Source organism: Coccidioides posadasii, chromosome 4 (genome assembly GCF_018416015.2).
Source record: "Coccidioides posadasii str. Silveira chromosome 4, complete sequence".
Lineage (NCBI taxonomy): Eukaryota > Fungi > Ascomycota > Eurotiomycetes > Onygenales > Onygenaceae > Coccidioides > Coccidioides posadasii.
Window position 1 is genome coordinate 479,283 of NC_089410.1, and position 27,048 is coordinate 506,330.

A 27,048-nucleotide genomic window follows, 5' to 3' on the forward strand; every position below is an offset into this window, starting at 1 on the left:
ACATGGAAATAAAAACGGAGCAGGTGAGCAAGGACTTGGACAGTCGATTAGTGAACGAGACAGCGATTTACCAGCCTTAAATTATACCGATCATGGAGTTGGCAGCTCCATCACATGCGTGACCGCATGGAGATATTGGTCGGTAAAAGCTAACTGCTCTTAACGTGGATGCAAATAAACGGTAGCCGTGAAACGAGGCTGCACCGGCCGCACACTCCAACCTCCCGTAGGGTGTGATCAGGCGCGACCCCAAAGTAGAACAGCTATATTGACAATATCCCCAGATCGGTGATAAGGTGGCGGCGCAGAGTTTCGGAACATCCGCCACAGCAGGAGCAGAAGGGACGGATATCAAGTAACGTCCCTGAAGTCAACTCTACGCACAAGGTTAGGGTTAAGGAGCCTGACGACTGTCTCGCGTAAAGATCTCCTCTGCTGAGGTTAGGATGACTATCCTAGCACGGCTGGACGCGTAGCCGTCTCAAGACGCCTATTCAATCCATGAATGACGAATCATACCATTCCACCATGGCATCGGTATGCGCATTCACGAACTGGCCCGTTCGCGAGTATATGGGCGCCTTGGAAAGACAACAGCCTTTTCTCAGCGTCAATCCGAGCTTTCAGAAGGAAACCCATACCTTTTACAATATCAGTGACCTACCGGGACCCACGGGCATGGCCCATCGTAGGATTTGGGGAATAGCGTAAAACCGAGGCAGCCATGGCGGCACCACTGCGGATCTAATAATTCGACTATGTGGAAAACCGTCCCAAGTTCTTAGAGCTCCGCCTGATGGGATCCTTTGCGACAGGAGACAATCCAGAACCTGACCAGCGGGCATCCCAGCGGGCATCCCAGCGGGCATCCCACGGCGGGAGCTCCGGTACCTGGCGTATCTGCAGAAACTTCTTTGTGCTTCGGTTAAACCCTGCATTTCCACGGAGCATGGAGTGACCAATGGATGGACACGCCTCCGGGCACCGATAATGAGGCATTTTGTGAGTAGATGGAATTGTTGTCTCACAGCCTTCTCCAAGAAATAAGAGGGCAACAGGCGATTATCAGTCTCCAACATCATCCCACAAAAACTTCACTATCATCGGACATATCGTTCCACGTGAGGCACTGGTCTTCTTTTTCCTTTTTTTCGTGTTTTTCCCCAGCCCTTTTTTCCATGGGAGAGTCCTTGAGACGACGTGGAGGCCGGGTCGACAGAGTCCCACTGGCAGATATCTCCGCAAACAAGCTTTTTTTTTACTTTTTTTTTTTATTCTTACGAAAAAGCTAAACTGGCGTGTGGTGTGACCAGCTAACTAGCTCAGGAACCTCAGCAATCGGCGTGGGGGGGGAAGGGGAATGTCGCGCAGCTGGGCTGAATGTTGCAGTTCAACCAGGCAGAGGGCGTGAAGAGCGAGCAAGCCCGATTCCAAGTTCGGTGCGTGGCGCTGCACCGTGGCTGGGAGTTGTGGCGGCGAGGAGATTTTGGGATCTGTGACTGGCTGGATTTATTACGTAATAATTTCTCCGCGCCAAGCCTAATAGAGTTTTACCCCAAAGCTTATATATCCACATGCCAACCCGTTTTGGAATAGCGTGTACTTCGCAGCCGAAAGAAGAGGGTTCTCAACGTTAATTTTTAGAAATCGGCTCTGTTGCAAAAAAATACTTCGCATTTTGCTTGCGCTATTATTTATTATACGTCGCAGTTAGAGATCCTTTGCCCAAGCATCCCGCGCCGTACGAAGGGTAAATTTTATATCATAAAACAATACTCCGTACTGTAGTGTGCGATCATAGAAACTAGAATAATGATACATACATTCAAAAAAAAAAAAAAAAAAAAAAAAAAAAAAGAGGAATAGAAGGGCCAAGGCTGTACCTTGCAAGGTACACAGGGCCCGCAGGGTATCAAAAGCCAAAAAGGAGGGAAAGTAGAAAGGGGCCCGTGGTGGGTAAAGACCAGCTTGTTGGAACATGGAAACGACGATACTAGACGTGAACTGGTTAAGCCAGAGACAGCGTTAGGAGGGCTTCATCTCTCTAGCATGGCTAATAGCACAACATCAGCCCAACATCAACCCTATATGACAGACAAAGAAATCATACACATAATACAAAAAAAAAAAAAAGATTTTTTTTTATGATGGCTGGCACTATCTGGGGTGATTCCCATTGTGAGAGCTGAATGACTGCCGGCCTGGTGCTTCTCTTTCTCCCAAGGAAGTCAAAATTCGAGCCGCTTCGTGAGCTGAACAACCGTAGATGTTAGCAATAAGACCCCTCTACTCTAGTTGATAGAACAATGTAGATAAGGGGCGGGTAAAGGCATGCTTACATATCTCCCACGGCCGCGCCGTTAGGCGATCACACACAATCGCAATCAACTGGCGTAACTCGGTTTTCAACATCCTCCCATCATCCCGCGAAGATTCCGCACGCGCCAACTCCCGTTGATACATATTATTCAACGTAGTCGCCGCGACTGCCGGGATTGAATTTGACGATAGAATCGTAGACGCGCTAGCTGGCCCTTTTTTCTCGCCGTCCTCTCGTTCCAAACCTAATGTGCGCGCCCAAAGAACAAGCAAACCGAGAAAGGCGCCATAAGTCTGCCATAGCGGCCGAGTTTCCGTTGTCGGAAAACCTATGGTGCCAGTGTTCAGGGAGGTTTGGCTGTCGGCTTCTTGTAGACACAGGCTGACTACTTCCACTCCATGAAGGTACGAATCGTGGCTCACGGGATCGGTCGATACGAGCCGAGAGTATGCGGCTTGCGCGCATTGGGGGGTAACGGCGCGACCTGAGGAGTAAGCGCTTCCTGCGGCCATCTGGATGTCCGACAGATTATTGCGAAGAAGGACCGCAGAGAAATGATACATAACTTGAGCGCACCACGACACCCTAGATTTTCTATCGGATTCGGGGAGTTTGTCGAAACAGGATCGCCAGTGTCGCAATGCTTCGTCAAAATCAGCCACTTTCAGGCTTTCAGTCGCGGACGTCATCGAAGAGGCAACAGAACGATATTTAGAGTCGCTTATTGCTGCGGCAATCCCATGGATGAGGAGATGTATTGAGAGCGGGTTCGAAACATTGAAGCACTGCATAAATTCTCGCTTATGGTCCGGATCTCTCATTGACATGACTGATTCTACAGCCGAATCAAGGCTGTAATAACGAGATCTCGTTGACTTCTTTATCTGTCGCAGCTGTGTCTCCCATTCCGCTGCTGTACGTGCTTCCCACACAGCCGAGGGACTTGGGAGCGGGAGTTTCATCATCCCCACGGAGAGTAAAGCGTGATGTGAGAAGAACACGCTATATTGAACATCATTCGAGAAGATCGTATATGCGATTCTACATTCAGTGAGAGGCCTGTCCAGCTTTTCTCGAAGTAGTATATATATACTCACCTAATGATGGATTCTCTTTGGGCCCAGTCCTTCCATTTCATCTCAAGGGATTGTCGGGATCCACTCTCCGGTCGGAAACTTTCTGTTAATAGATTATTTCGACGAGCAAGCTGTAATGGAAAACGATCGTCAGCAAGCTGCATTTGCGAAATAGGCTTCATACGGTTGGGGATCGGTCCATACAGTGACAATCATACTGTGCACGATTTCCGCCATCTCATGCTGTTGCCGAGCCATCGTATACGTACAAATATGCTCGATAAGCACCCTGTACGGGGTCACTAATCAGTTCAGAATGCATATGCAGTTCTGGGGCGCCACTTACAATGACTGAAGGAACCACATCTCCACCCGAGGACTAGCTAGAGCTTTCTGTTACAAAGGAGGGAATCAGTGACATTTCTCACCAAGCATCATTTAGAGATTTCGGCACACTTCTACTGTTGAACCCCATATGTACTTATGAAGCATCTTCCCGGTTTCATATAGTTCGGGAGACCCGCTGAGAAACGATCCAAGGCTGCATAGTGCAAGAAGCAGCACCGACGGACACGACGAGATCTCGAACGTTGGGCGGTGAAAGAGCGGCAAATATATATCACAGTAGTCAAGTGCCTGGTGCAGGATTTGATTTATTTGGGCAGGATATTTGAGAAGACCGGTTAGAAGATTCTACCTGTTTGGTAAGCGTATTGTCTAATGACATTAAGAGCGCCGCATCACTCACGGGACAGTCGGCTATAAGGCGTTCATGATCGCGGATGGTGTATTGCGGGAAATCAGATTGAGTGGTCGGGGCGTCTAAAGGCTGGGAATAAAATCCCTAACAAGGCCCGTCAGCGGCATGACGTACCCAGAGGAAAAGGGGGGGAGGGTTTGCAATACTGTAGGTGAGGCAGGGCCGAGGCTACCGCCAAAATGGAGGTTAAGATAGTCATCAGGCGGCAGATCGAAGAGACTCGCGCCGTGAAATAACCAAGTGTAATCGTCATCGAGCACCGGCGCGGCCGCAAACGGTTGTGGAGGCAAATGGTGCGGGAGGATGCTGGCAGACGAGACAGGATGCTGGGGTATAACGTCGGCGGGCTGCGCAGGGCGGTAGAGCAGAGCGTTATCGGAACTTTGGGCCGGCGGAGGGGGCAAGGTGATCGCATTCGAAAACTGAGTCATCGACACAGGAGCGGTGGCTGCGACGGGCGGCGCGGTGACGGTCTGCGGGTCGTGAAGCTGGTTCTGCGAGAACTGCCAGTCCCTGGCAGTCGGGGACTTGAGCTCTCCCGGCGACTGCTCGTGCCCGCTATTCCCAGCGGTGGGCGACACGATCGGAGGAGGGCTGGAGGTGGAGTTCGACTGGGACTTCGTCGCGAGCTCGGCGACCTGGCCGCGCTTCTCGTGTCGTCGTAGATGGGCATTGAGGAGATCACTGTTGAGGAGATGTCAGGTTAGCGCCTCTTGGTCTGCATTTTTTTTTTTTCCGTGCTCTGTCAGAGGATGCTCTCTGTCTCTCTCTCTCACTTGCGCGTGAAGCCTTTCTGGCACAGGTAACAGTGGAAGGCGGCCTTTTTGTCTGTGGACGATAAAACGGTCCTGGTCAGTGAACTTCGGCCTCCGGATCGAGGGACGCAGGGGGATCAACGGGGACAGCCAGACGTACGGATGAGGGTGTGCCGATTGAGATGTTCGCTCCTCAGGTACGACTTGCTGCATCCTTCATGCTTGCACTGATACTTAGGGCGATTCCGTTCCATCGTAGAACCCGGTCCACGCTGGGATCATCGTCCAGGGGCCGGAAGGGACAGTGTTTCGAGGCGGACGGGGCGAAGGAGGATGATGCCGCACAACAACAACGTGAACAGCCAGGCTGGACGGCGAGGAAAATCAAAATCAGCAAACGGAGACCAAGAGAGGCCCATCCCCTGTTGGATGGCAAATGTTCTTTGCTTTTTGCTGGAGGCGGGGTATACATCATAGCTGAAAAGCCAAAAGGATCTCACCAACCATTAAGTTCGACCGCCTTCTCGCTAAGTTTGAACAGCCGTTCGGGATGCGGTCCGTCGATAATGTCGCGAGAGCAGGCGAGCGGGACCATTATCGCTCCCAATGCCATGTCCGGGTTCCCGCCCGCACCCTGCCTTTCGTATCCGGGGTTCGTGATGCTGGAAGATCGGCTGGAGGCTTGACAGCGTCCCAAAAAAAAGAACGCTAACTAATTAGTTAGTTAGTGGAATGGGACGAGCTGCGGTGTATGTTAAGACATTGGAATTACAGAGTAGTTATTTTTATAAACTGCTATTTGGTTTGGACGCCTCGCCGCCACGGTTACGTCGTGAGTTAACTATCACTAAGTTACATCTCAACGCCAATTCTCTCACGGCCGTTCCGGAAGCACGTCCTGTCAGAGTGAAGCAAGCCTGCGACAGACCCCCCCCCTCTCCGCCGCCGCAAAGCTGCATCGAGGTCAATGCTCCAGCCTTGGAACATGCCTGTGTTCCGATGCACAAACTCCGAATGTGAAGATCATTTCATGTTTTGGAAATCTACAGGAAAACCTAACTAATGCGACCATTCCACAACCGGCCCGAAGATTGTGCGAACAGCCGCCCGTTTTTGCTGCAGAAGCAGCCCGACAAGAGGCCATGGCCAGGCCAGAGTCCAACCTGTCTCCGCGACAGCGGCATGGGAGAGTCAGGGCCATGCTGGATTGACTTGACTGCAGTTGAGTTAAGAATTACCTATGGAGCCGTCCTGCTTGTTATTGGGGGACGTCTGACCGCAAAAACGAAAAAGAAAAAGAAAAAGAAAAGAAAAGAAAAGAAAAGAAAATAGGGGAGTCGACCACGGAGCACTGTATATTGTATTTCGTGCGACGGTCTCCGGGCTTCCTCATTCATCCGCGCATTAGTGCTTCGTCACGGCAGGAGAATTCTCCAGGATACCTGTGGAACGATAGCTGATGACCACGAGGATTTCCATTCGAGCAACTCGAATCTCGCGGTTGAATTCATGAACCCAACGGATGAACGTCAGATCCCCGGCCCGGTTCTCCATGCCCGAGCGGGAAATGGGTGACACAGGGCAAGGAAATTGAGATTCTTGCGCATAATGTCCCGGTCTCCCTGGTTGCAGGATGCGGCGGCAGAAGGACTACGAAGCTCTGGTTCACCCGTCGCAAGAATGCCAGGACGAAAGCGCATTATGTAGTTTCTTTGCGACCCGGAGACGCCGGTTGTGTCGAAGAGCAAGGAGTCTGATCGATTGAGGGTGAGGAAATAGATCTCAGGGTTCTCATCACAAGGAAGTTGGTTTCGCCGATAGGACGGGTCCTCCTGTGTACACTTCGTTCACCCAGGAGGGCTAGCCGTCCACTGACTTGTTACTTGCGTATTCCGTCACTTACATATCGTGGAACGGTTGCTCTGCCGGATCGGCAACGTTCGAGGCCCTATCCATGGAACAACCGGACACAAACACGGGGTGTCCTTGTTAACTGAAGTCAGAAAATAGGTGTTTGCAGATCCTTGTCTCTTCGGAGGGATTTTGTTACTAGTTAACGAGTCAGTGACTCCTTTCAAGCACTGGCCGTCTGCTGACTGACCCATCTCGAAAAGCGATATCGTCCATCGCTGACGTCGTGGGTTGTCTGTGCCCGCTTTTGACGATCACAATGGGTTTTCGTGCTTCCCGTGCTTTCAGCTGCAGAACATCCATTGCGCACCCTGATTTGTGAACTCCGCTTAAAAAATCTTGGACTATGGACTTCTTGGACTCAATAGTTTTGCTGGGTGTGGAGCTTGATGACCAGCAGCCCAATCACAGCTGCTGAAAACCGCCCAAACTCAAGAGAGCGGGCTCTCGCCGACGAGATGGTTGACCCGCGAAAACGAGTTGCCAACCTTAACATCTGTAAATTTGTGATACATAAGCCCTCCCGAGACCCCGTTTGCTGAACCTGCAACCGTTGCAACGGCGTGGAGAATGAATGGCAGCTTTTCAATTGCGTATGCCTTTCGAGGGAGACCGCTTGAAGCCGACTGCCCTTGGAACGGACCGATGCTACTTGCCCGTCTCCTTAAGGTGGTGTGCCAATCTGGAAACACCATCTTCGCAGGGCTGGACTTCTTAAGGCTAGCATTTTGACATTATCAACATGGAGAGGGTATTCCCCCGGTTCTACACCGGGCTAGAGCTGTTCCGAAGAGACTTCCTGGTACGCTCGCATGGCAATTCGGTGGGCAAATATAGGCACCTTAAGCTCACCTATGATCTAGAACCAAAGCAATGACCCTAATATTGGATCGGCCAGGGGAGATAGCCAGTCGCCAGGATCGTCAACCTTGAGCGACCTAGGGGTGAACGTGTCAACTTCTGCAGCAGCCCTACTTACTACATTCGTCCCGGCTTTTGGCTTGGCTGTTGTATGGTTTGGGCTCTTCCTCGTCTGTCGGCGGACGCAGCGCCGATTCTACGCGCCCAAGTCATACTTGGGCCACCTTCATGACTAGTAAGTCGCTCGTCTACCCGCCACTGTGTATCGTTCTAACACTTACCGGTAGTGAACGGAGCCCAGAGCTCCCTTCTGGATTTTTTAACTGGATTGGAGTGTTTCTTCGACTTCCAGATAGTCACGTTCTTCGTCACTCGTCTCTAGACGGGTATTTCTTCGTTCGCTTTTTGAAAGTGATGTCTGTGGTATGCCTCGTCGGTTGTGTCATAACCTGGCCAATCCTGCTTCCAATCCACATCGCAGGTGGTGCTGGAAATAAGCAGCTGGATGCCATGAGTTTCAGCAATGTGCAAAATCCACAGTCTTATTATGCCCACACAATAGTAGCTTGGATCTTCTTCGGTAAGGGCTTCAAACCCCGCGTTCGGAGACTCTGTTCATCCAAAACTGATGACTCGGCGAAAAGGGTTTGTTTTCTGTGCCATTACCCGGGAGAGCATCCTGTATGCTACGTTGCGGCAAGCATATCTTCTCTCTCCCTTATATGCGAGCCGGATATCGTCTCGGACAGTGCTATTTCTGGCTGTCCCGCAGTCCTACTTGTGCAAGAACAGGCTGACCAAAGTTTTTGGAGATTCAGTCAAGCGAGTTTGGATCACCAGCGATTGTTCAAAACTGCAAAAACTGGTGAAAAAGAGAGATACATTAGCGTATCGTTTAGAGGGGATAGAAACAGGGTACATCAAAAAGGCCCATGCTGCGCACCTCAAGTCATCAAAAGGTGACATAAAGGATCCGGAGTCGTCGATGGAGACTTCTCCCATTGAGCTCGAGCAAGGGAAGGAAAGTTTTCCACCGGCACCAAATATCGAACGGCCCATGCATCGACACCGATACGTTTTTGGCCAAAAAGTTGATACCATTGACTGGCTGCGCTCTCAGCTTAAGGAGGTTATTCCTCAAGTTGAAGAGCTACAACAACGTCACCGAGAAGGACAAGTAAAGCCAGTCTCTGCTGTGTTTATCGAGTTTGGCACGCAGATGGAAGCTCAGATTGCCTTTCAAACACTCTCGCACCATCATCCGCTCCAAATGACACCGCGTTTCATAGGAATCTCGCCAGACCAGGTAATTTGGCCCGCATTACAGTATAGTTGGTGGCAGAGGATTATCCGCAAATTTCTTATCCAAGGGTTTATCGCCGTTCTGGTAATATTCTGGTCGATTCCGTCCGCGTTCGTCGGGTCGATCTCTAATATTACGTACCTTACCAACCTGCTCCCGTTTTTAAAATTCATTAATGATTTGCCAGGGATTGTCAAAGGGGCGATCAGCGGTGTCCTGCCGACAGTGGCGTTAGCGATCCTGATGTCTTTGGCACCGATTATACTGAGATGTAAGTCTCTAGATACTGTCCGGTGCCACCAGACTCTGAAAAAGCTAACATTCTTTTAGGGTGCGCTCGACAGTCGGGTCTGCCGTCAACGGCCCGAGTCGAACTCTTTACTCAAAACGCCCATTTCGTCTTCCAAGTCGTTCAAGTCTTCTTGGTGACAACCTTGACATCTGCAGCATCTGCAGCAACTAGCCAGATTATCAAAGATCCCCTATCAGCCAAAGATCTTCTCGCAGAAAATCTACCGAAGGCGTCAAACTTCTATATCTCGTATTTTCTATTTCAGGGTTTGATATTGAGCTCGGGAGCGGTCATGCAGGTCGTTACCTTTTTGGTCTTTAAGTTGCTGCGGGTGCTTTTTGATAGGACTCCGAGAAACCTGTACCAGCGCTGGGCATCTCTCACCGGTTTATCCTGGGGTACTGTGTTTCCCGTTTTCACGAACATGGTGGTGATTGGTAAGTGGAGCTTACCCGCAGCCTGGGAAGGATGAGGCCATTTCTGACAGCCCGCAGCCATTACGTATTCCTGTATTGCTCCAATTATACTTGGATTCTCTTCCTTGGGGCTATACCTCGTGTATCAAGCTTATCGATATAATCTTTTATTCGTCTACGACTCGACAGTCGACACCAAAGGACTCATATATCCGCGAGCGCTGAAACAGGTTCTGACAGGGATCTACCTGGCTGAAATCTGCCTGATAGGCCTCTTCGCGATCAAAGGAGCAATTGGCCCTCTGATCCTAATGGGCATCTTCGCAATTGTCACCGCACTGGCCCACATTTCGTTGAACGATGCACTGAGTCCGTTGTTGTCAGCATTACCGCGCACGCTAGACAACGAAGACGATGTCGAAGAGGAAATTATTGGTACTGGAAGCGAAGGCTGCTCCAGCAGCTCCATTAACGATCCTGAAAAGGGTATAGCTCAGGCCACCGTGACGCATACGGAATTGATCGGTCGTCGGGCCCGACTGCGAAAGAAATTCCTGAAGTTCACAACTTGGTTACTGCATCCGAGTACATATGCGGATTATGCATCGCTACGAAAGAAGGTCCGACAAGACCCCGGGATAACCTATGGCCAGGAGGTCGATGACAATGCCTACTACCCACCATCAGTTACGAGCCCGACGCCGCTGCTCTGGGTCCCGCGAGACGCGAGAGGTGTGAGTCGGCAGGAGGTCGCGTTAACGAGGACGGTGATCCCGATTACGGACGAGGGCGCCCATCTCGATGAAAAGAACAAGGTTGTATGGGATAAGATCGGGATGAAGCCCCCGATCTGGCAGGAGAAGATATTCTATTAAAAATTGCAGAAACAAGAAAAAAAAAAAAAAAAAAAAAAAAAAAAAAGGAGAAAAGAAAAAAGAAAAGAGAAGAGCCAACATCAACGCCAATGAATGACCGGCGGAGAAATTCGACAAATCACGCGCGATGCGGCCCCATTCCAATCATTGCTCATTGCTCCTGTCAATACGAAGTCGGAGAGTCAAGAGATTGCACTGGCGAACAGAACCCCGCGTGAGGAGATTAGGCCTTATTATTAGTATTATTAATAGACGATACCCCTGTTCACAGACCATGCTGCTGGACTTATTCGGCAGCTTTGCGTGGAACTGACTCGCATTTTCTTACCTTCAAACCAAGGACCGGAGCAGAATGTATTGCTTCTACTACCGGAGTAAGATATAGCAAATTTTAATAACAGACTTGATAATCCCGTCTCCATCCGTTAACTTCAGACAATATATCCTTGAGGGATATTTGTTCATGCTGTATCAGAAGCAAATAATATTAATTACCACTCATGACTCGCATGGGGCTCGTCGAGAAGCGGGATCTCCTCGAGGGAGTATTTAGCCCTAGCAGTAGGAGGGGTTTCTGGCAAAATCAGGTGTCCAATCTCCGAGGCATCATTTTATGACAGCAGGGAGGCACTATTGCCCCGATCGAGCCTAGCAGCGAGCAACATCCATGCACGGCCCTGGCAATCCCTCTGACAGTGGCGTTGGAAACGCCCACCAGCGGCCCGTAAGAGGTTGCCGGTTTGTTTAAGCTAGAGGCGGTAGCAGAATTGGGAACAGCCTTTGGAGAAACCGTTAACTGCAACTTAAACATCGAGCAATTGTCATCCAGCTGGATTCGCGTCAGTGATCCAAAGGTCTTGAAAATGGTCAGATGTGGAGTTGCATCCTTTCCCCGCCATCAAGGTAAGAAGAAGTCAAGACCCAAATGAGCTCACTCACTCATTCGTCGTTAAAAGGCGATCACTCATCTTTGCGAATGCCCCTGGCCATGGTGATGATTGTTAACCCGGACACCGGGATAGGACTCCTCAAGAGTCAGAATTAGGCTTCAACACCGTAAGCCAAGCTTTGGTCACATCTGCACGTTCAGCTGGCCAACCTGTTCAGCTGTGACTCCGACACTCTTCTTCTCCTCGAGATTCGTCGATGTTTTCTTCGTTTGACGTGCCAAGAAGCGCCATTCGATGACTCAGCAGCGTGCCGCAAGCTTAACTACAGAGTAAATAATAAATTAATCTTTACGGCGTCACGGCGGCAGACCAAAGCTCGTCATGACGGCCTGCGGAGACAAATTGTCTTGATAAAAAAAAAAGGATTGTTTGCTGCTGTTTTCCCTGTATCCTCACTTTTTGTTCGCTTCCCTCTCCACGCTTAAGTATCACTCGAACCAGGCGCCATGGCCGACACCACAAGTACAAACATCCCACCCACTTCTCCTCAGCGAAACAGGGGGTCAAACAGAAATCAGAGCGGCCGGAGAGGGCGTGGTGGTGGCCAAAGCCCATTCATGACTTCGAATAGCGAGTCGCACCGTGGGAACCGTGGACCTGGTAGGGGACGCGGTGGCGGAAGGGGTGGGCGGGGCGGAAGACAGTCACGGAACCAAGGAGCGCGGCTGTGGGATAGACGGTCGACTCCAGACGGTGAAGATGCCAGCGGTGAGCCACCAGACCGTGATCTTCGAGGGACTGGCACCTCCGGTGATCGCCTGACCGGAGATGCCAAGGGTTCTGAGGGCGAGGGCAGCAGGAAGGCTAAGCTTTCCTCGGACGACGATGCCGCAGGTGACGCCGATGATAGTGAGATCTGCTTCATCTGCGCATCCAAGGTAGAACACATGTCTGTCTCTCCGTGCAATCATCGAACTTGCCATATCTGTGCGATCCGCTTGAGAGCGTTGTACAAGACCAAAGGTTGTGCACATTGCCGTGTGAGTGCCCCTGTCCGCATCCATGACGAGGAGAATATGTATTAACTCGTCGTCCCCTGCGATAGACGGAATCGAGTTTCGTGATATTTACAAACGAGCGTGCGAAGCGATTCGAAGAGTTTACGGATAGGGATTTCATAAGGACGGATGATAATCTAGGTGTCAAATACGAGACGCAAGAGATCTTTGAGGACACGGTTTTGCTCCTACGCTACAATTGCCCTGATAAAGATTGCGCCGTTGCCTGCCTAGGATGGCCAGATTTGCACAGGCATGTAAAGAGCAAGCACGGCAAGGTTATGTGGTATGTGTCCTTTGCTATATGCTCTGTTATGTTGAAGGTTGACCATCCTGCTAGTGACTTATGTACAAGAAACAAAAAAGTTTTCACACATGAACATGACTTATTCTCAATATCACAGCTCCGAAAGCATGAGAAATACGGAGATGATAATCCTGGGGCGCTGGACCAAAGTGGATTCAAAGGCCACCCAGAATGCGGCTTTTGTCGTCAGCGATTCTACGGCGATGATGAACTCTATGCACACTGTAGGGATAAGCATGAGCGCTGTCATATCTGCGACCGGCGGGCTGGCCGGGGTCAACCGGAGTACTTCATTGACTACAACGCGCTTGAGGAGCACTTCAATAGCAATCATTTCCTTTGCCTCGACAAAGAATGCCTCGAAAAGAAGTTTGTGGTTTTTGAATCACAGATGGACCTGAAAGCGCATCAACTTGAGTGTCACCCTGCTGGCCTTTCCAAGGACGCAAGAAGAGACGCCCGGCTTGTGGATATGTCAACATTTGACTTTAGAGAACCGTACCAACCACAGCGCGGACGCCGCGAAGGGAGGAGACCACTGGGACGTGATCCTAACTCGGAACTTCTTCCTCCATCCAGTGCTCAGCCGCTAAGAAGAGACGAAATTGCTTACCAACGACAACTGGCTATCCAGAGTGCACAGTCGATCTCCACGAGGTCGTTTGGTGGTCAGCTTACTCAAAGTCAACCGCAACCTGCCCGACCCTCGCCCCCTGCAGCACCAGCTGCGCAACCTCAACTTCCAGCACCATCCCTTCCACCTATTGAAAACCTTGATCTTAACACACCCTCTTCTAGTCCTCAGGAAGAAGCTCGACGTATTGCGCACACCACTGTCTTGGATCGAGCATCCTCGCTCTTAGGCAATGATCCTCGGAAAATCAATGAATTCCGAAATAAAGTCTCATTATATCGGTCTTCCAGTATTGGGGCAAATGACTTGATCGAATCTTTTTTCTCTCTTTTCGACGCATCTTCGACTGAATTAGGAAAACTCGTTAAAGAGTTAGCCCATTTGTATGAAGATGAGTCGAAGCGAACTGGCCTTTTAACAGCTTGGAATGATTGGCGAGCTATCAACGAAGACTACCCTGCCCTTCCTGGTCCAAGCGGTACTCTTCCTTCCACCAGCTTGGCCAACGTCGGAGGCGGCAAACGCGTTCTTCGTCTCAAGTCATCCACCGCACAATCATCTCGGTCCGCAGTTGGGCAGAATCCCCGTCTGCCAGGTCTTCTCAATCCCAACAGCACATCCAACCCGTTCCCATCCCTTCCCAACCCATCTACTTCAAAATCCCAAAAGCTTAAAAGCGCCAGCCGAGTTTGGGGCACAGCACCAACCCCACCATCTTCTACGCCCAAAATCTCTCCGACCCCAAGCCGCTCTGCATCTCGTCCGGCGATACCAACAGTCGGTATAGCAACTAATTCGGACGCTTTCCCGGCTCTCCCTGCGGCTCCGAAGCCCAACGTTTTGATGGCAGGCCTCACACGCGGTACAGTTAGATGGGAGGATCGAAATGAAAGTCGACCTCAGGTGTGGGGTGCCGCAGCGAGCAATCCGACTCCCGCGGAAGCGGACATCAGTGGTGCTAGTGGCACTGACTCAAAGGGTAAAGGGAAGAAAGGAAAGGGGAAGCAGGTGTTGTATCATTTCGGATAGATGATTTCTCAGTCCTGCCATGCTTTTGCACACTAAAAAAGTGCCTTTTTCTTCTTTCCCTTTTGTTTTTTTGTCTTGTTGTTTCTCCAGCTGCAATTATCCTCATGCATCATGCTCAAGGGGTATTGTCAAATAATCGAGCTCGATATAAATTCTCTTGAAGAGGCGTTTGAAGATGTAGATGGGGTTTAATTACGCTGCATTATAAACTAGCATATGAGCGTCATGTCTTATATCCGGGCCCTTTTTTCACCCTATTCGTAGTTTGCGATACTCCACGATCGAGTGAGGTATCACCTATAAAGTGCTAAAGGTCCCTAATTCGTTTTTTCGGGATACCTGAATAAATGCTACTTTATAAACTGCGGAGGGGGATTATGTATGTACTGTACATACATACGGTAGCAAATAGTGTTGAGACACAAGCCATGGCAGCAATACTCATGTTCGGGCTCAGTTCCTTCGCCCTGATTTCCAGCCTCACCAGAAACAATCCCGCGTCAGGAAAATGCCTTGTTAGGCATGATCGGACTGGTGACATCCGTCATTTCATCAGAATCTATAGTTGAGCTATTTTTGTCATCATCAAGCATGGGAGTATCCTGCAGTCCTGTTTGCCCAACACTATCTTCGTTTACTTCTTCGTCCATAACCAGAGCAATTTCTGCGTCAAGCGCTGCCATTCGCAAAGTAAAGTCGTCCTGCAATTTCTTAAGCCATTTTCTCAATTCTTCTCCCTCCATTACTCCATCCCTTGCTTGAAGGAGTTGTTCACGCAGTGCAAGTAGAAGCTGTCTCCGTTTGGCTATTGCAATCGCCTTTGGATTATTATGTCTCTTTGTTGCCCTTAAACTCAGCTCCTCTGACACGGTTTGCGCAGTTTGTAAGATTTTGGCGGGGAAGGGCATGAGCTTTGCAAGCGAAAGACCATAGTGCTTTTCCTTGACGTAGCCGTCAGCAATCTTGTACAACATCGTCATTTTCGACGTTGGTGCAGACATCTCCACGGCCAAGTGCAAATTGATGACCCCGTTTCTATGGGCCATGATTCGAGCCAAATCGGTAAAGTGGGTCGCAAACCAAACAAGAGCATGACTATCCACGAGCGCTTCAGATATCGCAATGGCAATAGAGAGGCCATCGACTGTACTAGTGCCACGGCCGAGTTCGTCGACGATAGCCATGCTTCTGGGTCCAATGTTACGAAGAATGAAAGCCATCTCTCTCATCTCAGCAGAAAAAGTGGAGATATTGGCTTCAGTGTTGTCATCAGCAGAAATACGTGCAAAAAGCTGAGTAACTATGGGAAAAGAAGCATACTGTGCAGGCACGAAGCAGCCAATTTGAGCCATCACAGACATGAGGGCGATCGAGCGTATATATGTGCTTTTACCGCTCATGTTGCACCCGGTAACAATTTGAAATCGTGATTGCTGTGTAGCATAAGCATCATTAGGAATGAATTTGTTCGAATGTATTTTTTCCCGGATTGGATGTCTTCCGGCCTTAATTGCAAGGGTATCCGTTAGTTCAGGACGAACATAATCATGAACTACCACAAGCCGCGCGAATGTTGATAGCATGTCTAGCATCGCAAGGCCTTCACTGATGCGGAATAAGACGGATATTTCAGATCTAACATCTTCGATAAGTTCTTGGACGCTCTTATCACTCATAGCGATAACCTCATTATGGGAGTCGGTGATTTTCTGGTTTAATTTCACAAGATCTAGAGTTTGAAATTCTAGATAGGACCTCTTCCGAAAGACGTTGATAAAAACGCCGGGCAATTGTTTCTCTTCCAAATCAGACACTGGGAGCCGAAAGTAGTATTGGCGAGCAGTTTCGAATCGTAAATCGAGAGAGAGATTGTGAGCCTCTGGTCATATTAGAAGTGAACGCTAATTATAAGAGAATGAAATAAGAGTTGAAGAGTAAAAAAAGGCCATCATACCCGTAAGATGAGATGCAAGCTCATTTACATCGGTATTTGCCTCTTTGTAGGTTTGCCTTGCAACATCCAGCAAGCTATTCACCCCGGCCTATAATATTAGCACACACCTGCAGCTGTACGGACGTTCTGTGTGGTACCTTGACGGCATAGGTTCGCTGATTTCGCAAGTCAAGCGGCCGAGATTGATACGACACATCTGCATTCAACGTTGAATCGAGGAGCGACTCGATAACTTCATATTGTGAGGGATCGCAGAGCTAATCAGGGATCAGCATCATATTCTACCTTTCGAGTAAATATAATCCGGCTACATTTCGAATTGCCACGAGGAGGTCACTTTTAGAACCGGTTAGGGATTCATATACGGGTTTTATTGAAGATACGTATGTTTTAAGCATGATCATATTGTTAATTGACTGCTCTGCGTGCTCGAAGGTGATTCTAGTTGGTACAAGTGTTAACTAACCAGCCTGTTAGCAAGAGTTGCGGGAAGAAAAGAAAAGAAAAGAGAAAAGGGGGGGGGGGAGAGAGAGAGGGGGAGGGAGAGAAAGTATGAACGACAAAGCGTACGGCAGTTAAAATTTTGTCCGAGTCCACAAATGACTTAAGGGCTATAACGCTTTTTCAGCTAATAAGTATTGAGCAGGATTATAATCGACAAACCTTCTCGAACGCCGTGAAACATATCTTCCCTTGTTGCAAGCTCCTCTACGGCATCATACCTCCCTAGTAGCTTAGTTGGTTCTGTAGATGGCTGCAAGACATTACTGCGAAGTAATCGTGCGCCCATTGGAGTAAGGGTCTCATTTAGGACCCCAAAGAGGCAGTCCTTTGACTTGGCACGCTGGAGGTTTTGGATTAGCTCCAACGAAATGATAGTGGAGAGATCAATCATCATGGACCCATCTGAAGGCTCATATTTAATGCGAAGCGAATGTGATGCGAAAGATTTAGAGAGCTCAAGTTCAATATACGTGAGAACCTTCCATGGGGCGTTAGTAAATCCTTGGGCCATCAAGCCGTGAAAAGACCACGCAACGTACAGCTGCGAGACAGCAAGAGGCAAAATAATTCCCCTCCAGAGATAGTTTAATCGATTCAAGATCGTCCTTGAACGCTAACTGGTCAACGTATTCATGGCCCGTCTTTTCTGCCCAATACCGTCGGTCAATTGCTGTTATGGTGCGCTGGGGGAGATTCTCCTCCACAATCGCATAGAGCTTTGACTTTGGTGTTTGAGCAGTCTTCATAAACAGAATTTCCGTGGGTTCCAGCACGGCCAATTTCTGGATTGTCCGCGCATAAGTTTGGCTGTCACATATTTGGCATAGCACAGCCTCCGATGTGGAAAGATTAACGAATGCAAGGCCAACTGTAGGGCATACTCCCCGTGATTCACTAATTGCACAGATGATATCCTGGACAGTAACACTTGTAGCAGTAGTCGTTGGTCTTCCTGTCCTTGGCCGTCCACTAGTAGCTGTATGGCGCGTCGTTGGTCGGTTGTCGGGCGCCCATCCGGTTGAGGTTTTAGAAGAGAAGACTGTTGACGACATGACGATAAATACCAAGTTAACTAGTCACCCAGAAGCTTTCTTCAATGCTAGCCAGTACGTCGATTCCCTAACTCAACCTCGACTCCCACGCTGCGAGGAGGAGGTTGGTGTTAAGGAGCAGTAAGGCTGGCTGTTCCGTCGCTGGCTGGGGTGGATGTCGATATATGCTCGATCTTATCTTATCTTGAACTCTTCCTATCACGCTTTACCAATCCTGGACTAGCTCTGATGGCTAGTTATTTTGCGACGAATTTGAGCTTTCATCGCTGCGGCCCCGTTGTTGCACGCGATCAAGCCCATTAGCACCGTATTACCCGCAAGTGCTGCTAGCTCGCCTTCGGGATATTCAAAAATGGCAACCTTGGTGCCACCCCCTAGCAAGCGCCAGCGGCTGGAGGATTCAGAAAAGTCGAAACAACAGCAAGAAATCCAGACAATTCCTGACAACCTTGGGAATATCCGAGTGCAGTTCTTCGACCAGGGCACTGGAAAAGCTTCGGGCCCGGCTGTCGCTGTTCCTGTCGCTGATGCAACTGTTAGAAATCTTGAAATTTTACTCAACACGTTACAAGGAAATGTAGGTACGCTTGCGCCTATCTGCCCTGCGAATGAACTGGATCCTTAGCTGACCTGAGCTCTCCAGGAGGACCATGAAAGGGTGCCATATCGTTTTTCATACAAGCCCGACGGCGAGAAGGAAGATGCTATAGATATATTGTCGGGTATTTATCAGTCCCTTCTGAAACCCGGCCTAAAGACCCCCGAAGATATCATCCACCTACAGTACACCCCGCAGGCCGTTTTCCGGGTTAAAGCCGTGTCTCGATGCTCTGCCTCAATATCAGGACATGGTGAAGCGATATTAGCCACAGCATTTTCTCCCGCGTCCTCGTCGCGCATGGCTACGGGGAGCGGTGATTCCACCGCTCGAATTTGGGACTGCGATACAGGAACGCCTATCCACACTTTAAAAGGCCACTCAAGCTGGGTCCTTGCGGTTAGCTGGTCTCCCAATGATAAAATTCTCGCAACTGGGAGTATGGATAACACCGTTCGATTATGGGATCCAAAAACGGGCCAGGCCCTTGGTGCCCCTTTGAAAGGTCATACGAAATGGATCATGAGTTTAGCATGGGAACCTTACCACTTACAGGACCCTGGAAGACCGAGATTAGCTTCTGCATCCAAGGATTCAACTGTGCGGATATGGGACGTTGTGTCGAAACGCATTGAAAACGTACTAACTGGACACAAAGGCTCTGTCTCATGTGTTAGATGGGGTGGGACGGCGCGCATATACACCTCTTCACATGACAAGACTATCAAGATATGGAACCCAAAAGATGGCAGTTTAATACAAACCCTATCATCACACACCCACCGGGTGAACCACCTGGCTTTATCTACCGACTTTTTCCTCCGCACGTCCTTTTATGAGCATAATACTCCAGTTCCAGATTCTGATACCGATAGGATTGCATTAGCAAAACGCCGGTTTGAGAAAGCGGCGACGATAAATGGCAAGCTTACTGAGCGACTGGTATCAGCAAGTGATGATTTCACAATGTTCTTGTGGGATCCTGCTTCTTCAAATAAGCCGATTTCCCGAATGCTAGGCCATCAGAAAGAGGTCAATCATGTAACCTTTTCTCCTGATGGTGCGTACATAGCGTCTGCTAGCTTTGACAACCACGTGAAGTTATGGAACGCCCGAGATGGAAAGTAGGTACTCTTTTTATCCATGACATTGTGTCTGATTCTGACGGATGTCATCCAGGTTCATGACATCCCTCCGCGGACATGTAGGAGCAGTATACCAATGTTGCTTTTCAGCTGACTCCCGTCTCCTTGTATCGTCCTCCAAGGACACGACGCTTAAGGTGTGGGACGTGCGAACAGGCAAATTAGCGATGGATTTACCAGGTCATCAGGACGAAGTTTACGCCGTTGACTGGAGCCCTGATGGGGAGAAGGTTGGAAGCGGTGGAAGGGATAAGGCTGTTAGGATATGGCGACACTGATATATACAGTTGCAAAATACCTGTTTTTTGGATTATGTATCTCCTCAACGCCTCGGATATATTACTACCGCGAAATGAATATAATCGTTGGTATCGACACTTTCTATGAATTGATAGATCCAGTGCTGAAAACTCGAGACGTTCTAATTACGCCATTCCTAGAACTCCAATGGAAAACGCTGCAACTGTGACAACAATGCTCCAAGCCCGATAACCATAATCCTTGGTCCGAATAGCGCCACCCTGCTCTATATACTGCCCTCTCTGAACATTTTCCCGAAACTGATTGCCTCCAATAATATTTCCGGGCGGATAGTACTCACACACAACATACCACCCGAGGGCCTTTTTCTCAGAATGATGGCCCTCCGGGTGCATGCCCGCCGAGCCGCAATTATGCCGGCCGCAGCCAACGGACTTTGTGCTTTTCCACACCAATTGTGTAAATTGGGACGTTTCTTCATTGTATTTAGGGTTGTTAAAGGAAACCTTTTCCCGTCCCTGAGCCCAGGCGGTCATGACAGAGGTGATGTTAGGATACCCGGCGGCCAGATTCTCGCCAGACGGCGAAAACTAAGGAACAGTGTTAGAATACCAGGCCTATGCAAATTGGGAATTTATAATTTCGTACCGAGTGCCTCAACCGGCATTGTTCCCCCCAGTCATGGGCAGTTTCTGCGAGCGTATTGTTCCAGGTCAGGGGGTTGGCGTCGTGCTGACGTCTGAGTGAATTGGTAGCATTGAGGATTGAAGTCTTGAACACTTCGTCGGAGGAAAACTGCGGCGATGTAGGTTCGGATATAACCGTCCAGATCAACTGCACTAGGGAGAATATAAATACGAGGCCCATGCCGTTTACACTCGCCGATGGTAGTTTGGGAATCAAATGATTCCAAAGAGATCACAGAGAGCAGACAAGATGAAGAGTCGCGCTCATTGTTAGTGCCTGAATAACAAGACTAGAATTTGTAACCTTATAAATTTTTGCATCTCGCAGTGAACAAGTCATTTACAGTTCCCCCTTGTTGCCACCGCAAGGGAACTGTCAACGACGTAATTAGGGAGACAACTGGTTTTGTTAATTCGTTGACCAGTTGGGCTTACATAAATCACTAAGTTAACTTAACTACTGGGGACCTCACAAGCTACCAAGTAGTTACTCTGTAACCGCCTTTGTGGAGATACTTCAGAGCAAACAGATCAAGCCCTTCACCGCCCTACATGATAAGCGAGGGTCCCCCGTGTTGGGATTTCGTTATGGGATTACATTGGAAAAAAAAAAAAAGAGTAGAAAATGCTTCAAATTTTTTGGGGGTTCCTGGCGAGAACAGGGCAAGTCTTTTCAAGGACCTGTCTCAGATAATGCTGCCCACTAACCCTTTAAAAAGATGTGACGCTGTACGAGTAGGATAGATGGCTATGTATATATGTATGTACATACATACAAGAAATCCTCAATTACTAGTATCGCCCGCCTTTTATTATAACCCATGCAACAGTCACATCATATGGGTTTAAGCAGGGCTACATGTTGAGGATAACGAACCCCCTACACCACTGCAGTTGTGCTTCCGGTCGCCGACGGTATGGAGGTTGGAAATAGGAATCAAACTGTGCCTAAACAACTGGTTACATTACTATGCATCCAATGCCAAACATAGCCCTTTCAACGTCCCTTTTCACCTGATACCAATCTGCCCTTCTCTCGGCAAACTCGTATACTTCCTCTGCACGTAGAATGCCTTTGAATCGGTCTACATCTGCTATGATGGTAGCCATTTCTTTCGAGTCCGAAGGATCGATCAAGTATACCTGCGAGAGTTCTCTCAGGGCTGTAAAGTAAAGCAGTAATTCGTCGTTTTTCATGGACTGGATAAATGTGAAGTAGTGGTTCATATCACTATTTCCCCTGTTAGAAGTAGCCGAAGATCTATCTTCAGAAGAATTGTGATTGAGCCTCACCTGATTAGCCTGATAGAACCCATCACGCTAATTCGCTGACGTTTAAGATGCTTGCATAACGCCCCGAAAAGGCGAAGCCCAACTTCTTGGTTAAATACATCCAGCATGCTCTTGTCCGTACTGCCAACTAACATTTGCGTGTGAGAAGAGACTATTTGAACGATAGATTTCGCAGCATCGCTGGGGCCAATATCAACGGTTTGACTGTTAGGATCAGCCGATTCGGGATTAAAATCCAACGCTGTTTGCTTGGTCGCAAGTATATATTCCACTTCGTCCATGAGAGCATTAATTCCTTTATTCAGACCGGCGGCAACACGCTCGTCGAGGAGCTGTTCAAAACGCTTCTTTTCCTTGACTGCCGGGTTAAGGAAGTCATTTCGATCGGTCAACCTCGCTCCAACCAACTCTTGCTCGTAGAAGACATCCACCATTTGCAAAATCAAGTCACCAACGTTGACAAGCTCGAGAAATGTGACGAGCGGCTCAACCCCTGTTTTCTCCTTCGCATTATGTTGTCTAGGATCATAAGCAGAGAGGTGGCCAACGGCTTTGTCAAAGCCAGCTATGACGTGCTGATGACCGAGTATTTGTAGCAGAGACACAAATATCGCTTCGCATTGACTTCGTGCCGCCTTTCCCAGTTCCCCCTGTATTTTAACGAACTGGGATGCCCTTTCAAGGCTGGATTTTGCCGCATGTACCAGATTAAGGGCTACTTCGATACTGAATAGTGTTCGGATACCCTCCAGTTTCGCGTTCATAATGGCGGCTTTCGCGGCCAACTCGGTTGTAGGAGCTTCAGTGGGTGCCTGTGGGATTGTGACTGGAACGACAATTGTAGAAGACCTATTGGAATGAGAGGTTACCATAGATCCAAGGCTCTCCGTTGACTTGTTGAGATTATCCGCTTTTTCCGTGCCGGACTTCGAAAATCCTGGGAATATGTTCACGGGAGCCATGAGGACCTTTTTAAATGACGTTAGAAAGTCTTTTTTATCCGCCTGTCTGTTGATATTTGACATGTAGAATGACTCGGTCGACGCGGCCTGTTCAGACAGTTGTCTATCCCAGTCGGAAACGATATCTTCCGAATGTTTTCGAAATAAATCCAGCTCCTCCGCGAGGTATAATTCAACATGCGGCTCGAAAATTTCCATGACCATCTTATTAGTAGCTTCATCGAAATCTTCCGCGGGATCTTTAATTTTATTTAAACCACGGACGAAATTCCGAGATTGCACATAAGTCCCAGAAACAGCTTGGAGGTAAGAATTTGGATTCCGGGCATGAACCTCATCAAACAGCGCGCTAAAATAGGGAGATAAGATACCTTTGCTGACCTTCGCTAAGAATGGCGTGGTTATTCCAGAACAATTCGAAAAGCATCGATCTATGATAGATATTTCCTCATTCACCGCCACCCGGAGGCGAGTAAGGAAAGCTTGAGTATGCTCTAAGGAGACAGCACTTGTCTTGAGGCAGTCCATTGGGTTTCCAAAATCGGGCTTTTGTGTCATGATATTGTTGTGATGGATAAAGAGCTCGATAGCGGCATGACCGCCATTAAGCGTCACCAACACGTGGGCGTATCTCTGCATCAGCCCGTCAACATCTCCGGTCTCATAACCATTTCTAAATTCGCGGAGCGCAGCTGTTTCAAAATCGGCCACCACATTAGAAAGTTGCCGGTTTCGCTCTTCCCAGCCAACTGCTCTGTCACTCTTGGCAAACGATATCAGTTGGGATAACAATTGCGCCTGTTGCTCGGGCTCGTGGTATGTTTTGAACACAAGACAGTCGGTAGTTTCTTGGGATTTAATGATATCTTTGTAGAAGGGGAAGAGGACAGCATGGACTTTGCCGTATTCTTCCCTAGCTTTTCCCCGTACAGATCTCACTGAAGTCAGTATGTTCAGAGCATCGGCCTTCGGTTTCTGTTCGATCCGCGCTGGGACAGTAAACTGGACAGCATCAAAACCATTGGAGTCACCACCAAAAGTATCGGGAGGCTTTGAATCTATGGTTATGGAAGGTACTCGGCCGTACTTTGCCGTCTGGCCTTTGATGATCGAACTTCTGGGTCGTCCATTAGCCTGCGGGTTATCCTCCTCGGCGTGTTTTCTGGCTTCTACTTCATTCCAGCAGCCCATCTGTTTGAGTAATCGGACCCATCTCGTATCATCATAGACCATCTCCTGCATGCGTCTTGACGTCCTCGCTACTCGGATCAGATCGGTCGGAGCAAGATAGTCTAGGATGGTATCCATCAATTCTTTTAACAAGTTAGCGGCGGTCATTCTGCCTAGATTACCCATAGATGAGGAGGAGGAGCTGGCTACCTGCCGGTAAGATGGGCTTCAAAATTTCAATATGTGCCAGCTTCAGGGACGCCAAAACGTCTCTCCGGGGGGTTTTCGAGGGCCCCTGAGACCTGGGGCGCGACGCCATCGTGCTGGGATGGGATGTCACGGACGAGAAGCAGATCAGGCTTTATGGAAGACGGCTTATAACAACGCGGTGAGGTCATCATGGATCGATCTATTCAGGCAGGCCCCGCTGCGATTTCGTTATTTGATCAGACGCAACGCATGTCGTTTACGACGAATTCCAAGTAATTCGTCCTCTTATTGGGACGATTCGCTAACCAAATGACTGTTCTCCCTTGGTCGGATCAAAAGCTGTAGTTATGGAGGTGTTATGGTGATCCGTAACTGGTGGCCCAGGGTTCGAAGCTCCTGGGGAAGTTAGTGTGGTGTGCGCAGCAAGGGGGAAAGTTTTGGCGAACAGGAAGGTCCTTTGACAGACGCCATGAATCAGCCATGCAACCGAATTAGCGGCGCGGCTTTGAAATCCAACGTTCAAGAAGAAACTTTGTATCATCCAATTCATCACGTTGGGAGATACTTCATCTAGCTGCACTGGGATAGGGAATAACTAACTACCCTAACGGTTATAATGACTACTGAGACCTCTACTCCGTAGAGTGCTTGTCACAATATGTAACTAGGATTCTGTCTAGCGACTTGTAGACTGAAGTAAGACAAATGTTTAAATATGGATTAAAGTCATGGGATGTAATCCGAATGCATATCAGCAATCGACGCTGGTCGTGACGGTCACCTGGGTAATCTTGTGTTGAATGAACTGAGCTGAGATCTACCCCTCTCCATGCCCTTCTTCTCGCCTTTTTAACCTCATGCTATCGACGCATGAAAACAAACCCGATCATGGAAGCATGTTTGCCATCCGAACAGAGTCGTAATTCCGTTCTTCACGTCGAGGTTCGGGTCAAAGCAGCGGCGGACCATGTTATTGTTCGAACGGACATCGTGAGCAGCTTGGTCCTTGACGTCCTGAGGTAGATCTAACAGAGGCAGCCAGATTCGCGATGAAATGAGAGCATGGCTAATCGAGAACTTCGCCGTCCTGTCATTAGGCCAAGAAATCATCTCATTCGGTATAAAACTTTGCTCTCGCTATGAAAGATGCCCCAGAAACCCTAACTAGAAAGTAGATAGTTTCAACAGCGCCTACGTGGAATATCTCGAAGCAGTGAGAGTAGTCGAATGTACGGGTCTGATCAAGGAAGGCGGAGGGTACCATCTGTCCGAGGTGAATCTCGATGTCCAGGCATACCAGCTTCAACCCTCATGCCTCGAGTCGTCGTCCCAAACGCAGGGAGCCACAGACCCGGCATCGGACGAGGAGGCACTCCAGGCCCGCATCATTTCCTTGCCAAACGAAGAACTGGACGGGCTCTGGGAATCGTACGTTGACGCGAATGGAATCTGTGAGACTTGAAGTGGTTAACCGGCTCCCCAGGCTCCTCTTTGACGTTCCAATACACTCAAATCTCCTCCGAGTAGCAGGTCGGATGAGTACGTGTCCCGTATCATTCCTCGCGGCTATCATGAACTAATAGCCTAGTTTCTTTGCCGTGGCGGAAACTCAACACATGGACAATCAACTGGAATCGACTAATCCTCCTCTATGGGCCTCCGGGAACCGGGAAAACAAGTTTATGGCAAGTGTGGGATATCGACCCGTGGTGTCTGTACGGCTATATCTCCCGGCTAACAATGGATCAGCCGAGCACTGGCGCAAAAACTAGCCATCCGCCTGGGAAAACAGTTTCCACAAAGCAGGCTTGTGGAAATCAATGCAATCTCGCTGAGCAGCAAGTACTTCAGCGAGAGCGGCAAGCTCGTCGCAAAGATGTTCGAAAATGTTGAGACGCTTCTCAAGGAGGAGCCAGAAACCCTGATGTGCGTTTTCATCGATGAAGTAGAGACGATAACGGCCAACAGGGAGCAATCTCTCAAGGGAAACGACCCGCCAGACGCGATGCGCGCCGTAAATTCCCTGCTTACCGCACTAGATCGGCTGAGGCAGCATCCGAACGTCCTCGTGCTCTGTACCAGCAATCTCATCAACGCCCTGGTGAGAACTTTCGCAACCCCCCAAAGCTCTGTGAGCCAGATTCTTACCTTGGGAGGAACCATAGGACTCTGCGTTTTTAGACCGAGTGGACATCAAGCAATTCGTCCCGTTGCCGTCCGTGAGAGGGGTATACGAGATATTCCGGAGCTGTCTGGAGAACCTCAGTCAATGCGGGTTGATCGAAGGGGCAACCTTCGAGGTAGTGCAGCGCGATACAGGGAGTCCAGGCCCGGGTTTGGAGTACATGACTCGACCAGCGGAGGCTCTGGGCATCCCGAGGTACGAGATGGCTCTGTGGTACCGCCTGTTCTCGCGATCGATCCCAAAGCGCCTTGAGAACATTGCAGAGGCTAGCGTGGTATGTATATATACAACCTCCTACCCTTTCTTTCATTTCCATGCTTTATATGAAGAGCGCCAAAACTCATCCGACGCAGGGGCTGAGTGGCCGTACGCTGAGAAAAATCCCAGCCCTGTCGTTGGTCCTGTACACCACGGGTGCGTGCTGCAGCGTCGACGAGGCCGTGGATGCGCTGGAGCAGGGAGTCGAGGAGCAGCTGCGGATCCGGCAAGCGGCGCAGGAAGGGCAGCAGACGGCAGAGCGTCGTGGAATGTAGTTAACTAG

At 49.3% G+C, this 27,048-nt stretch overlaps 10 protein-coding genes across 10 annotated transcripts; 4 read left to right on the forward strand and 6 right to left on the reverse strand.

Annotated features, from left to right (window-relative positions):
- Positions 1-1,972: 1,972 nt before the first annotated feature.
- Positions 1,973-5,124, reverse strand: D8B26_007066 (uncharacterized protein; the record flags this gene model as incomplete). Its single annotated transcript, XM_003071924.2, has 9 exons — positions 1,973-2,252; positions 2,340-3,361; positions 3,418-3,527; positions 3,601-3,685; positions 3,743-3,789; positions 3,853-4,089; positions 4,145-4,240; positions 4,303-4,840; positions 5,072-5,124. 9 exons carry the CDS (start codon positions 5,122-5,124, stop codon positions 2,158-2,160), a joined length of 2,283 nt encoding a protein of 760 aa, XP_003071970.2. The 3' UTR covers positions 1,973-2,157.
- Positions 5,125-5,145: 21 nt separating this feature from the next.
- Positions 5,146-5,524, reverse strand: D8B26_007067 (uncharacterized protein; the record flags this gene model as incomplete). Its single annotated transcript, XM_066125404.1, has 2 exons — positions 5,146-5,278; positions 5,412-5,524. The coding sequence occupies 2 exons, from the start codon at positions 5,522-5,524 to the stop codon at positions 5,146-5,148; spliced, it is 246 nt and encodes an 81-aa protein (XP_065981486.1).
- A 916-nt stretch (positions 5,525-6,440) lies between these two features.
- Positions 6,441-7,125, reverse strand: D8B26_007068 (uncharacterized protein; the record flags this gene model as incomplete). Its single annotated transcript, XM_066125405.1, has 3 exons — positions 6,441-6,664; positions 6,815-6,960; positions 7,013-7,125. 3 exons carry the CDS (start codon positions 7,123-7,125, stop codon positions 6,441-6,443), a joined length of 483 nt encoding a protein of 160 aa, XP_065981487.1.
- Positions 7,126-7,564: 439 nt separating this feature from the next.
- D8B26_007069 (uncharacterized protein) lies at positions 7,565-11,066 on the forward strand (the record flags this gene model as incomplete). The annotated part of the gene is made up of 6 exons (XM_066125406.1): positions 7,565-7,624; positions 7,686-7,918; positions 7,971-8,263; positions 8,502-9,257; positions 9,317-9,715; positions 9,773-11,066. The coding sequence occupies 6 exons, from the start codon at positions 7,565-7,567 to the stop codon at positions 10,567-10,569; spliced, it is 2,538 nt and encodes an 845-aa protein (XP_065981488.1). The 3' UTR covers positions 10,570-11,066.
- A 799-nt stretch (positions 11,067-11,865) lies between these two features.
- Positions 11,866-14,714, forward strand: D8B26_007070 (uncharacterized protein). The gene is made up of 3 exons (XM_003071927.2): positions 11,866-12,499; positions 12,565-12,803; positions 12,858-14,714. The coding sequence occupies exons 1-3, from the start codon at positions 11,966-11,968 to the stop codon at positions 14,485-14,487; spliced, it is 2,403 nt and encodes an 800-aa protein (XP_003071973.2). The 5' UTR covers positions 11,866-11,965; the 3' UTR covers positions 14,488-14,714.
- A 273-nt stretch (positions 14,715-14,987) lies between these two features.
- On the reverse strand, positions 14,988-18,091 carry MSH4 (MutS protein msh4; the record flags this gene model as incomplete). Its single annotated transcript, XM_066125407.1, has 7 exons — positions 17,485-18,091; positions 17,105-17,423; positions 17,012-17,052; positions 16,753-16,902; positions 16,579-16,698; positions 16,442-16,529; positions 14,988-16,366 (listed from the first exon to the last, which is right to left on the reverse strand). Exons 1-7 carry the CDS (start codon positions 17,995-17,997, stop codon positions 14,988-14,990), a joined length of 2,610 nt encoding a protein of 869 aa, XP_065981489.1. The 5' UTR covers positions 17,998-18,091.
- A 258-nt stretch (positions 18,092-18,349) lies between these two features.
- On the forward strand, positions 18,350-20,018 carry D8B26_007072 (uncharacterized protein; the record flags this gene model as incomplete). Its single annotated transcript, XM_003071929.2, has 3 exons — positions 18,350-18,574; positions 18,641-19,719; positions 19,775-20,018. The coding sequence occupies 3 exons, from the start codon at positions 18,350-18,352 to the stop codon at positions 20,016-20,018; spliced, it is 1,548 nt and encodes a 515-aa protein (XP_003071975.2).
- Positions 19,791-20,927, reverse strand: D8B26_007073 (uncharacterized protein). Its single transcript, XM_003071930.2, has 2 exons — positions 20,650-20,927; positions 19,791-20,591 (listed from the first exon to the last, which is right to left on the reverse strand). The coding sequence occupies exons 1-2, from the start codon at positions 20,866-20,868 to the stop codon at positions 20,166-20,168; spliced, it is 645 nt and encodes a 214-aa protein (XP_003071976.2). The 5' UTR covers positions 20,869-20,927; the 3' UTR covers positions 19,791-20,165.
- A 319-nt stretch (positions 20,928-21,246) lies between these two features.
- RCY1 (F-box protein: endocytic membrane traffic, recycling ReCYcling 1) lies at positions 21,247-24,431 on the reverse strand (the record flags this gene model as incomplete). The annotated part of the gene is made up of 3 exons (XM_003071931.2): positions 21,247-21,918; positions 21,981-24,255; positions 24,323-24,431. The coding sequence occupies 3 exons, from the start codon at positions 24,429-24,431 to the stop codon at positions 21,648-21,650; spliced, it is 2,655 nt and encodes an 884-aa protein (XP_003071977.2). The 3' UTR covers positions 21,247-21,647.
- A 761-nt stretch (positions 24,432-25,192) lies between these two features.
- Positions 25,193-27,040, forward strand: TRIP13 (Pachytene checkpoint protein 2; the record flags this gene model as incomplete). The annotated part of the gene is made up of 7 exons (XM_066125408.1): positions 25,193-25,341; positions 25,511-25,750; positions 25,806-25,861; positions 25,911-26,013; positions 26,072-26,423; positions 26,488-26,781; positions 26,861-27,040. The coding sequence occupies 7 exons, from the start codon at positions 25,193-25,195 to the stop codon at positions 27,038-27,040; spliced, it is 1,374 nt and encodes a 457-aa protein (XP_065981490.1).
- Positions 27,041-27,048: the final 8 nt, after the last annotated feature.